This window comes from Zalophus californianus, chromosome 9 (genome assembly GCF_009762305.2).
Source record: "Zalophus californianus isolate mZalCal1 chromosome 9, mZalCal1.pri.v2, whole genome shotgun sequence".
Taxonomy (NCBI): domain Eukaryota; kingdom Metazoa; phylum Chordata; class Mammalia; order Carnivora; family Otariidae; genus Zalophus; species Zalophus californianus.
In genome coordinates this window covers 63,823,251-63,836,193 of record NC_045603.1, presented here as the reverse complement: position 1 = coordinate 63,836,193, position 12,943 = coordinate 63,823,251, and the positions used below count along the sequence as shown (strand labels likewise).

Below are 12,943 nucleotides of genomic sequence, written 5' to 3'. Positions count from 1 at the left end.
TATTACAACATTGTACAAAACCTTATTCAGAGAAAAAAATATGAAAGGTTTTAAAACACATTGGCTCCATTTGGTAAAGGAACTAGAGAAAATACGGATGTTTTTCTTCCGTATAAATCTTTAATCTTTTCTTCTTTCTAAATTGCCCATACTTTTCTTAGGGAATGAGTATTACTTTAAGAGAAAAAAAGAAAAAAAGCTGAAACTCCCTCTGAGCAATGAAAACACTCCCAAATGACAAGAAGCCCACTCCGTCAGTCCTATCCCGCAGCCCCCCCACACCTCCCCCAGTCTAAGGAGGGTCATATGGGAAGGTCAAGGGAATGAGGCTCCTTCCTGGTGGCCCAAGGTCTTCTCGGTGAGGTCTCTGAGCAAGGGGGGTTCCTCTGACCAGCTGCTGTCAAGGGTCCTCTCCCTCCCCCATGTCCTATTCCAGCCTGAACTAATTCACCACAATCCCCAGGGCTGGGAAAAAATTTCCATCGTAGCCATTTGGAACTTGATATTTAGTCCAAGTTTTTCCCAGCCCCTTTCTGTGTCACAGTAGGTCCTCAAAGCCTCTTAGACAACTAGCACCCATACCAGCTTAGCTCCAACATCAACGCTGTACTTACAGCAAAACCCAAAGCCATCAGTCATCACCAGGGAAATGTGAGCGAAGGACCCATGGCAGGGACAGGCTCTGTCATACAACCCCACCCTTCTGCCCTGAGAGCCTCCTCCTGAGGGATAACCAGGGCTTTTTCTGGCATCAGAAACTTTAGACTCCATTTCAAGTCCATAATAAGTCAGCAAAGAGAAAAATGAGGGTGCAAACACAGCAAGGGCAGACAGCTATCCTTTCAAAGCCCTTAAAGCCCTCTGCCTCCCCTCTCTATCTTAGCAAAGGCCAGTACTGGCCAGAATACTAGCTCTGAGAAATTGAGGTTGGGTAGTAACCTAGTTGGGACCAAAACACAGACTGTGGCACTATCAGACAGACCAGAGATGGGTTCTCATTCTGATATGGATAGAGAAGCTCCAATAATTGCACCATCCCTAAACTTCTCAGTACTCAAAAGAATAGGAGCTGCTGTTCAGACAGGGGGTAAGGAAAGATCCCAGAGGGACAGCATAACACAGCTTCACAACCTTTTTCATATCGGGGCACACCAGAAAAATAATATTTGTACAGCACACCAGAAAAATGGTAGAACCGATCCCAGTCAGAGGTGACCAGTCACGGACCTTGGCTGCCCCCAGGGATGAGTGGATCAGTATCCCAGCAGAGCAGTAGGGGGAAGCCTTGGATTCGGGCACTGGGCCAGGTTAGGACTCTTGGGATCAATGTCCTGAACAAATCACCTCATGGCCTCAGACCTTGAGCTCTCCAACCTCGGCTGTCAGGCTGTGTGTCAGATCATGTGTCTACACCAGAAAGCTGGGAGCCTGTGCCCTTGACTCACAATGATACAACTTCCTCAGCCAGTGTGGTTTTCGGGTTTGGGGGCGGGTATTCCACAGGTACACTGGAACTGGGGGAAGCCCTCCCTCTGACAGCAGAAGGCATATCCTGAGACTAGCTACACAAAATATGTAATTGGTTTCATCATATTTCTAAACTTAAAATCCTTTTTGGGAATACAAGTGATCTCAGATCTGAGTCACTGCTGAGAGCTACAAATTTAAAAGCTACCATTTACTGAGCATATAGTAGTTGCCAGACTCTGCTATCTAAGTACTTGGCTTCCAGTTTCATTATATCCACACAGCAACTTCATGTGGCAAATACTATTATTATCTTCATTTATAAGAAGAAACCGGGACTCAAAGAGATGAAGCAACTTGCTTAAGGCCAAACACTTTTCTAACTAGAGATTGTGAAGAGGCCAGTATTTGAGCCCACTTTGACTTGAAAGTACATATGTTTAACCAGGACACCAGTATGTCATCTCAACAGATTTTCAAACAGCTTTTTCAAAAACCAAATCTATCATAATGATGCTGACAATCTGGGAAAGAAAAAAGAAAGGAGCAGCTTGTCTGACTCACACAATCAAGAAAAAAAGCTAATCTATACAGAGTACCTACAAAGTACCAAGGGCTTTATTATACGTGGCTCATCTAATTCTCATAAACCTACTACGACAGAAATTATTACCCTATCTTCTAGGTAAGGAAATCTATAAAATGTACAGATGAGGCTTAGAGAGAGCTTGAGACAGTTACTAAGACAGCCCTTGCTTTTTCTACTACACACACTCCACTTCTCCTGACTATTCAGGAAATACACCTGAGCTTGCTCCAGGGTCAAACATCCAACAGCCAGTACCGTTCCCAAACAGTAGGACAGGAGAAAGAAGGATAGTAAAAAGGGCATGTTTCAGAAGCAGAGGAAGGAGCCCCCAGAGAAGAACTCAAATCCCCAAGAAAGCATGATTTCCCTGTGTTGGAAAAGTGAGGTAAAATCCCCTCCTCCCATAAGACAGCTAACTAGCCCTGGCCTGCCCTGTTCCAACCCCCCATCAGCAGCAGCTCAGGCACACAGAAACAAGACCAAAACAAAAGCCCAGAGGAAACAAATCAAAACTTTATACAGAAAGTATAACTTGCAAGTGGGTGGTCCCGGCTCCCGCTTGACCTGTGCTCTCTGGGTGATGTGGTTAGTAATCAGGACACCACGTGCATTTTGTGGATATTAAGCCATCAGTTTGCCAACTAACTAAACAAACTTGTCAACCAAGTTCCAATGAGGACTCGATCAACTCTGGTTCTGAGCTCTCACGACCAACAGCCTGGCAGCCCCTACCTAAGGCAGCTCCCCACCACCCAGTCCACCTCAAACTATCCCTTTCTCTCCAATTTCTGTAACTACCTCGTGCCAGCTCACTGGGGTGGGGTGGGGGGGATTCACACCCCCACTGGAGTGCAGATTCCCTCCCACTCTTTTCCCCAACAGTTGAGCTCTTGTTCTCAAGGGCACCAAATCCCAATCTCTCCTCCTCAGCCTCTGAGTTGGCCACAGCACATTAGTAATCACTGACTCACCCATCCCCTTGAGGAGGCTGGGGGAAATGCAGAGGGCTACAGGATGTGTGGCCCAGATCCCTTTGGCCCTCTGCAGAGCTGGTGGGCAGAGAGGTTCCAGTAACATCGCTTCCCCTTGGAATGCCTCTGAGCTGGCTGCAGTGCCAGTGTGGGCTAATGTCAGGCTCTCCACCATCGGAGAGGCCAGGATCTCTAGACAGTCCCACTGTTGCCAACAGATCTAATCTCCCTATTCCAAGGCAGATGAAATCCAATAAGGCTGCCAAGTCCACAACTATTCCCTCCGCATGGGCAAAGGCAAAGCAGGCCCTTCAGGCCATACCAACAATAACAATAACAGCAGCATTAACACTGCCCCTTTAGAGAGTTCTTTGAGGGACTGGGAACTATTTCCCCAAATTTCTCAAAGGTTTACCTCTGCCAGCAAATGTTCCATCACTTCGTTCATTTTCTTTCCCCAAAACTTCATTATTACCTCCAACATATTTTCTGGCTCCATCCCAGTGATACCAGCTCAGATCCTCCCTATCCACAGAGCCACTGAGACCAATGTCCAGTTCCCACACCAAAGGAGAATCCCAAAGCAGGCTTAAAATTCATCTATACAGATCTTTGGGGAACCTACAGAAAGACTAAAAGGAAGCACAGGCAAAAGAACACAAACCAGCCACTAGGGTTTAACATAAAAAGGGAGGAAAAAAAGGAGGCGGGATGGTTTGTGTATTGTTTCAGTTGGAAAAATACACTAGTGAAATGGCTTATCCACATGTTCAGCCTTTTAGACAAATCCACTATAACTTTGCAGGATGCCTGCAGGCCATTCTGAAAATAAGTAGAATGGCATCACTCTTTATTCCACCCCCTTCGAGAGCTCCCAGCCCCCTCTCCATTCCCCCACCTCTCCCCCAAACATCTGGTCTGGGCTGGAAGTGGGACCCACTCCCTGGGAAGCCTCCATGTTAACACGAGAGGCGGTCTCCCCAGTCAGAGAACCCTAACTTGGGCTGAAGAGTGGGCCGGCCCCAGGTTTCTGAATTCCCCGGCACCAGCAAGAGGCTTAGAAATGAGAATTCTAGGGACCTGGGAAGGCTGTCGGGGAAGTGGGGAGAAGTGCAAGGGCTGCAGAAGGGGTAGGGAAGAGGAAGAAGTGTGGATCCTGGGGAGGTCCCACGCTGAGGACCCCTCCTCCTGTGTCCAGCGGTTGAGGCCGCGGTCGGAGGTCCCCGACGGGGCTGTCGGGCGACCAGCGGCTGCTCAGAGATTGCCAAGAAGACACTGTGTCTATCGGAACCCCCCCCCGAAGGGGTGGGCCGGATAGGGGCACCCCGGCAAAGTCCTACCCCGGGCACTGGGACCTCGGGGACGGTAGGAGGGGGAAGGGACTGGGCTCAGCTCTCACCAGCACCAAGGCGAACCTCTCTTCCAGTTCACAGGGCTCAGGCATCGGCATCTTGCCCGGCGGCGGCAGCAACGAGACTGAAGGCGGCTCGCCCGGGCCCCCCTCGGCGCTCTCCAGGTTGCCCATCGCAGCGGGGCCCCCTCGGGGGCCTCAGCCCCCCACCTCCACGCCCGGGGGCCTTGGGCTCGGCCGCTCCGACCCGGCTCCTCCCTCAGCGTCGGCTCCCCTAGTCTCGACTCTCTGCCCCGTCCGGGGCGCTGGGAGCTCCTCGGGGTCCCGCAGGCGGTGACGCGCGGCAAGGGCGGGGGCAGCGCAGCGGACAGCGGCACCGAAGCGACCGACCGGGTGGCCACCGCTCTCGCTCACACCCGCCGCCTGGCCGCTCTCAGCTCGCCGCTCCCGCGCTGCCCCTCCCCGCCCCCTCGCGCTCTTTCCCTTCCACCCCCCCCCCGCCACTTCGCTTCCTCCCACCCACTCCCGGCCGAGACTCCGGCTTCCCCACCCCCGAACGCCGACTGCAGCCCGCGCGCCGCGCGCCCCATTCATGCAGGGCCCGCCTCTCGCCTACAGGCCTCCTGAGCATCCCGCCCCGCCCCCCGCGCCTGATTGACGACCGTACCTGCCAATCACAGCGCCTCCCTGCCCCCCCCCCCCCCCCCCCCCCCCCCCCGCCCCGGCGGCCTCGCGCCTGGCGCCTAGCGCGCCCTGGCGGCTCCGGTGCGAATCGAATCACCGTGGTTGCTGAAGGTGTGAGGCGCTGGCCTGGACATCCGGGAAATGGACCCGGCCCTTTCCACAAGGAGCTCGTAAAACATACAAATATGTAAAATATAGGGCACAGTGTGTAAAGCTAGCTACACGAGAAGTAGAAACAACTAGGATGGGGTGCCTGGGTGGCTCAGTCGTTAAGCGTCTGCCTTCCGCTCACGTCATGATCCCAGGGTTCTGGGATCGAGCCCTGCGGCGGGATCCCTGATCCCAGGGAAGCTGCCTCTCCCTCTCCCACTCCCCCTGCTTGTGTTCCCTCTCTCGCTGTGTCTCTCTCTGTTAAATAAATAAATAAAATCTTTTTAAAAAAGAAAAAAAGAAACAACTAGGATGCTCAGGAGAGGGAGAGAGACCACGTCTGTTAAGAGTTATAAGGAACTCATTTGAATTGGGCACTGAGGGGCGAGGAAGACTTTAACTGACAGGTGAAAAGGCATTTAGAAGGAGAGAATCTTACGAAAGTTCAGAGGCTGATCTGGCTGGACGTAAAAATGGAGGTGCAGAAGAATAATGCTGTTCTGGGCTAGGTCTGCTGGTGGGTCATCACTGATGATGTGATGAACATCTGTTTTTTCTGCTAGCCTAGCTTCCATTCCTTTTCTTCAAGTAATAGCACCCCATTTCCTCTTAGGGAACCACCAATCCCCTCTTCTCAGTCCAAGTGGAGCTGAACTTCACCCCCTTTCCAGGGGGCCTTATGACCTAGACCCTGCCAGTCACAGTATTTTCTTCCCCTACCCTCAGAGACTGTTTTAGGGATCAACACTTGACCCAAACCCAGAATATAAGACTCATTTCCAAGGCTTTCTTTTACTGGAACAGTCAGGAAAGAGACACTCTGTTTCCATTAGGGCTGCTGGATCATTAGGATGTAAATCTGGAGCTGCTGGTAGCCATCATGCCTTCACCCATGACACCTCAAGTCTGCTGGGGAAAGCAAAGCTAAGAGATAGGACAGAGTTCTAGCAACATCCTGAAAACCTGAATCTAACCATGCCTGAAGTTATCACCTTGACTTTTTCTTTATTTATTCAACAAATTTTTACTGAAAAGCTTATTATATGTCAGATACTGTTTTAGGTTTTGAAGATACATCTGTAAACAAAAAAGGCATATACCTTGCCCTTTCAGAATTTACACTTACAACTAACAAGTAAAATGTACAGATGCTAGTGATCAGTGTTAATGAAAAAAAAAACTAAAAAGGGATAGAGGTGGAAGAGAGGTTAAAATTTTAAATAAGACGGTCAGAGAAGGCCTCCGTAATAAGATGACGTTTGGATTTGGATAAAGATCTGAAGAAAGTAAGGGAGTAAGCCATGTGGATATCTGAGGGAAGAATGATCCAGAGAGGATGGCAAGTCCATACTATGTGTCATGTGTTAGAGGAACAGCAAAGAGGCCAGTGTGAGATAATACAGGTGGAGAGATGGTGGTGGTTTGAACCAGGATAGCTGTACAGACAGAGAGAAATGGTCAGATTCTTTTTTTTTTCCACATTTTGTCTATAGATACATAGTTATCTCTAAACTTTATTTATTTATTTATTTATTTATTTATGTATGTATGTATGTAAACTCCATGCCCAGCGTGGGGTATGAACTCACAACGCTGAGATCAAGAGTCACATGCTCTACTGACGGAGCCAGGCAGGAGCCCCGGAAATGGTCAAAGTGGGACCAATAGAATTGTTTGGCACTTTGGAATTATCTTTTATTCACCCCCCACATTCAAAGTTTTTATTTGACCTGAGCAACGGGGAGGGTGGTGTTTTCACTAACCAAAATGGAGAGAGGAGTAGGTTTGTTGAGGGAGAGCCAGAAAGGGAAGATTAGAAACAGGGTGTTGACTGTGATGAGTTTGATTTGCTGACTGGACATCCAAGTAGAGTTAGCCACTTGGCAATTGGATATAAATGAATCTGGAGATCTAGGTTGGTAGTATCAGTTTGGAAATCATCATGTGGATGCTATTTAAAGCTGGTAAATTCTCTTTTGTGAGTCAGTCTGCATTGTTTCTATTGCTTACAACCCAAAAGTGGAGGAGTCCCTGTCTTTTCAGACCACTGAAACTCTCTCCTGTGAAGATCAGCCTCTTCCAAACAGTTGGACAAATTGGGGCGCCTGGGTGGCTCAATCGTTGAGCCAATCTGCCTTCAGCTCAGGTCATGATCTCAGGGTCCTGGGATCAAGCCCCACATCGGGCTCCCTCCTCAGCAGCGAGCCTGCTTCTCCCTCTCCCACTCCCCCTGCTCGTGTTCCCTCTCTCACTGTGTCTTCCTCTGTCAAATAAATAAATAAAATCTTAAAAAAAAAAACAACAGTTAGACAAATCAATCAACTCACATCTTATCCCCTCTTTTCCTTCCCTCCCCCCAAACACATATTTTCCCAATTGCTGTGGCAGACTCTTCTAAAGCAGAAGAGTTATAATATACTGAAGACTTCTACTAGACAAAAAACTGAGAATTCAAAAGGGGAAATAATTCATCAATCACTTTTTTAACAGTTGCTTAAGGAACATCCAGCAGAAAGAAGAGACTCAATAAGACAGTAAACAGCAGTGTATTTACCCTTATGTGGTCTTTTGGTCCCCAACATTTTATTTTTGGTTTTGCTTGACCACCAGATCTACATACTCTACAGACTTCTGGAGTCTGCTAGATTAGTGCTTTCATTGTTAACTCTCTGCTCACCCACCTTCAAAGTTTCCAACTTTATACAAGATAAAGCCAAAACTTAATCTGATATTCAAAGGTCTATATCAACTCTAAACCCCATTGCCCTTTCAAACTACTTTTCCTATCTTACCTGGCTCTAATATTTTATGAACCCTTTGCTTCAGCTGGAAACGTCCACCTCCAAACATTTGTTGTACATTCTTACATCTTCAGCTTAGTTCTTTGTGCTAAGCATAATAATGGCTCTCCAAAATGCCCATGTCCTGATCCCCAGAACCTGTGAATATGTTATTTTACATGCCAAAAGGGACTTTGCAGATGTGATTAAGTTAGGGATTTTGAGATGAGAAGATTATCACGGGTTATCTGACTGTGTTCAATGTAATCGCAAGGGCCCTTCTAAGAGCGAGGCAGAAGGGTCAGAATGAGAGGAGACATAGCAACAGAAGCAGAAGTTGGAGGGATGCAGGGCCCTAAGCCAAGGAATGCAGCAGCCTTTAGAAACTGGGAAAGGCAAGGAAATAGATTCTCCCCTAGAGCCTCTGGAAGGAACACAGCCCTGTTAACACTTTAATTTTAGCCCTGTAAGACCCATTTTCAGACATCTAACATCTAGAACTGTAACATAATAAATCTGTGTTGTTTTAAGCCACTAGTTTGTGGTAATTTGTTAAAGTAGTAATAGGGAATGAGTTCACCCCTGCTGTGTCCCTGTTTTAGATTTCTGCTTTCTTCTATGTAGCCTATACACATCCCACATGCACTAAGCATAATCTTTAGTTTTTTAACAAAAACGCAACAAATACCTATTGGATGCCTATCATGTGCGAAGCATCTGGCTAGATACCAGTAAATAGATAAAGAATGCGAGATACAAAGATGAATAAGAGACACCCTGACTTCAAACGAGCTGACAGGCAGGGGAGGCAAGGTAGAGAGGATATGGACTGAGTTTGAAGGCATCAGATGGAATCATTGATGGATACCAGCTTCTAAGTCCCATCCTTGAGTTCTCCCAGATTTAAATGATCATGACTCTTATTTTCTCAACTTTTCATTTGGAACATTTACTGAGAGTCTACTACTATATGCAAGACACTGTGCTAGGGGCCATGGAGGATACCCAGATACATAACTCCTGGTTCCTCTACTGCTTTCTGTTGTTCAATTTTGTGTCTGTGTCTTGTCTGGACTGTGGGATTTTTTGTTTGTTTATTTGAAACGTATGTACCCAGCACCTCCTGTTTCATAAATATGAAGGGAGATTCAATGATGACTAGGTGTCTTTCTTTCAGGTGCTCACTATCTCCTAGGAAAGAGTCTCAACATATTTACAAAACAGTGTAATAAGTATTGGAATAGAGGGATGTGCAAAATGTTCCCAAGAGAACTGAGGGTGGAGCTATAAAGGGGGGCTTCGGAGAGCAGGTGACACTTGAGCCAGGGCTGAAAGATGAATAGATGTGCCAGAGGGAAAGGTGAGACAGTGTGATGAGAAGGTGATGGAAGGAGGGGTGATCAGGAGGGGAAGGGGCATTTCAGGAAGGAGGAAAAATTACGGGCCAAAATAGAGAACTGTGAAAGAGCATGGAAGTCTAAGCAATGGTAAGAATTTCGGCGAGGCTGAAGCAAAGGATGTGTGTATAGCAGGAGGATAGGAGACAAAGCTGGAGGGGCATGTCAAATCAAGTTGAAGAGGATTCTTGTGTTCCGCTGAGGAGTTTGTCCTATGCTGTAGATAGTTCTGATTCCTAGATGGTTTTCCAGTATGCCCTTTGGAAAGATTCCTTTATCAGGATTGAGAATACAGAAAGCTCTACAGAGATGATATGGAAAAGAGAAGGGCAGGAACCAAATCAGAGCAGGGGAATGAAGAGAAATAAAGTCATAGGTAAAGATTACATTAGCCTGCTTGGGTTGCCATAACAAAATACCGCAGATTGGGTGTCTTAAACAACAGAAATTTATTTTCTCACAGCCCTGGAGGCTAGAAGTCCAAGATGAAGGTGCCATCAGTGTTGGTTTCTGGTGAAACCTCTCTTCCTGACTTGTACATGGCCACTTTCTTGCTGTGTGCTCATATGGTCTCACTTCTGTTCGGACTTGGAGAAAGAGGGTTGTAGTGTGTCTTTTTAGTAGGATGCCAGTCCTATTGCATTAGGCCCCACCCTTATGACCTCCTTCAACCTTAATTGCCTCTTTAAAGGCCCTATCACCAAATACAGTCATCTTGGGGGTTAGGTTTCAACATATGAATTTGGGGAGGACACAATTCAGTCTATAACAGAGATATACTGGAGACAGAATCAAGAAGACTTAGTCACACCCATTAGATGATAGTGACTAATATTTTTACAGTGCTTTATAATTTACAATATTTTTTTCACATCCATTACCTGATTTTATCTTTACAACACTGTAGGAGGGGGATATTATCATTATCCTCATTACACAGATGAATAAATGGACTAAATGAAGTTAAATAATATGTTCAAAGCCATATGCTAGTAAGTGGTGACCCTGGCGCTGAAACTGAACTCGGCCTTGGAATCCCATAACATTCTGATTCTCTTGTAAGAGGTGAGGGAATAAAGAAGATTGAAAAGTTGAGGCCAGATTGAGGATGTGTCTTACCCTTAATCTCTAGGGAAGCCCAGAATCTCTCTTAGATCAACTGCTTCCATCTCTTTACTCGAAACACTTTCAAACTCCTGCCTCCACCTGCACCCTCCCTACCGAGGCAGTTCCTACAGTACCTCCAGTCCCATCCTCTAAAATCTTGAGAAACATACACTTCCTTTCTCCTTCTCTTTCCTGGGAAGGTGTGGAGGGTGGGGGAGGGGAATGTGAACAGACATTTAAAAGTTTTTCTTAGGGTGCTCCTGGGTGGTTCAGTCGGTTAACCATCTGCCTTCGGCTCAGGTCATGATCCTGGGGTCCTGGGATTGAGCCCCACATTGGGCTCCCTGCTCTGCGGGAAGCCTGCTTCTCCCTCTCCCTCTGCTACTCCCCTTGCTTGTGCCCTCTCTCCGGCTCTCTCTCTCTCTCTCAAATAAATAGCTAAAAATCTTAAAAAATAATAAGTAAAAGTTTTTCTTGATAATTTACACTTTTACACATAGAATGCTCTTTCCCTCTCTCTTTGCTGGCTAATTCCTCTCATCCACTAAAATAAAGCTTACAGGTCACCTCTTTCATGACTTTCCAAGTTTAATTGAGAACATGTCCATGAGCACATAGTGTCCCAACATATCTTTATCATCATACCATGAAATCATCAAATTGTGTAAGCTCCTTCAGGGCAAGTAGATATTCCTAGTATCTAGCAATACCACCCACTTCATGTCTGTTACATGCTCATTGAACAGATGAATGACTTCATACATTGTCACATTCTTGCCACACAATGGCAGTCCCTTTGTTCTTTACCATTCCTCCCAGATACAATCTGTCTGCTTGTATCACTCAGGGTTCAATGCAGGAGACAAAAGTTCCTCCAAGTATTGTAAGGAGGCTAGGACACAGTGCTTACAAAATCAACTGGGAAGTCTAGAGGAGCCCACTGTAGGCTGAAACTCCACCAAGGAAGCTGCTACCTTTCCCACAGTCAGGGAGCGTGGTGTATCTGGAGGTCTCTGCCGATGACTGGGTCTAAGAACAAGTGCCTACAAGTGTGATCCTGAGATCTGGAAGCTATGATCAGGACATTGCTGCTGTTACACTCTGATGCAACCACCTCCCAATATTTACAAAGCAGGAGACATCACTGAATCACTGCTATACAAATATATCACATCTCCATGAATTTGCTTGCCAGGAGAAATAGCCAAAGCTGCAATACAATGGCCTTTGTCTCACTTCTGCCTTCTAAATCTCACCCAGATACATCAGACTGCCTGCAAGGCTTTCTGAGAAATATAATCCTTAGCTTTTCAGCCTCTGCAGTGTGGGAAAGCACACCAGAAGGAGATGGGAATATACGATGAACGCGAACTATCCATACCCACAGCTCTGCTAGTCTGAAATCCACCCAAAGTCTTGTCCTCTGCAATTGGGTCTTTTCCTCCTTCCCCACCTGCCTTGCCCAATGCCTATCTTGGTGGCCGGTTTGGTCTTTGGTCTTTGTCTCTTCAGTCACCTCCTTCAGGCTATAGTTCACCCTTTTCTGTGATGTGGGTGAGGCAAAATTTATTAGCTATGATTCTAAAAGCACTATCTGTAAAAGAATGAATTGACATATTGGGCTTCATCAAAATTAAAAACTAATGCTCTTTGAAAGGCTCTTTGAAAGTTCTTTGAAAGGTTTTTTGCTTTTGTTTTTTGTTTTTGTTTTTTAAGTAGGCTCCATGCCCAATGTGGGGCTTGAACTCACAACCCTGAGATCAAAGTTACATGCTCTACTGAGTGAGGCAGTGAGGCAGAGGCACCCCTGAAAGGCATTGTTAAGAGAAGTAAAAACAAGCCACAAGCCCCAGAGAAAATATTGCAAATCACCTATCTGACAAAGGACTTGTATCCAGAATATATAAATAAGTCTCAAAAATCAATGATAAGAAAAATAAACAGCCCAATTTTTTTAAAAAATGGGCAAAAAATTTGAACAGATCACTCACCAAAGAAGATATATGGATGACAAATAAGCACATGAAAGGATATTTAATATCATTCATCATTAGGGAAATGCAAATTAAGACCACAATGAGATACCATTACACACCTAAAATTAAAAAGTCTGATCTGAGTGTTGGTGATGATGTGGAGAATCTAGACTTCTCACATACTATTTGTGGGAGCATAAAATGGTAAAACCACTTTGGAAAATAGCAGTTTCTTAAAAAGTTAAACATACACCTACCATGTGATGTAATCATTCTACTTCTAGATATTTACTCCAGAGAAAAGAAAACACATGGGCACACAAAGACTGGTACACAAATGTTCTTAGCACTTTGGAATAGCAAAAGACTGGAAACAATCCCAAGGCCCATTGCCAAGTGAGTGGATAAACAAATTAAATATCCCATTATATTATCCATACAATGGGATAACAAAATGAATAGGAAGAGATC

At 46.0% G+C, this 12,943-nt stretch overlaps 1 protein-coding gene across 6 annotated transcripts in view; it reads right to left on the bottom strand.

Annotated features, from left to right (window-relative positions):
- The window catches only part of FMNL3 (formin like 3), a 51,422-nt gene extending 46,566 nt beyond the window's left edge, over positions 1-4,856 (bottom strand). For 3 of the 6 annotated variants that reach the window (XM_027592130.2, XM_027592131.2, XM_027592127.2), the window contains exon 1: positions 4,427-4,856. In XM_027592130.2, the coding sequence (XP_027447931.1) occupies positions 4,427-4,552 (126 nt within the window). In that variant the 5' untranslated portion in view covers positions 4,553-4,856. The remainder of the gene's footprint in view (positions 1-4,426) is intronic. The other 3 variants (XM_027592128.2, XM_027592129.2, XM_027592132.1) reach the window with 1 other exon arrangement.
- Positions 4,857-12,943: the final 8,087 nt, after the last annotated feature.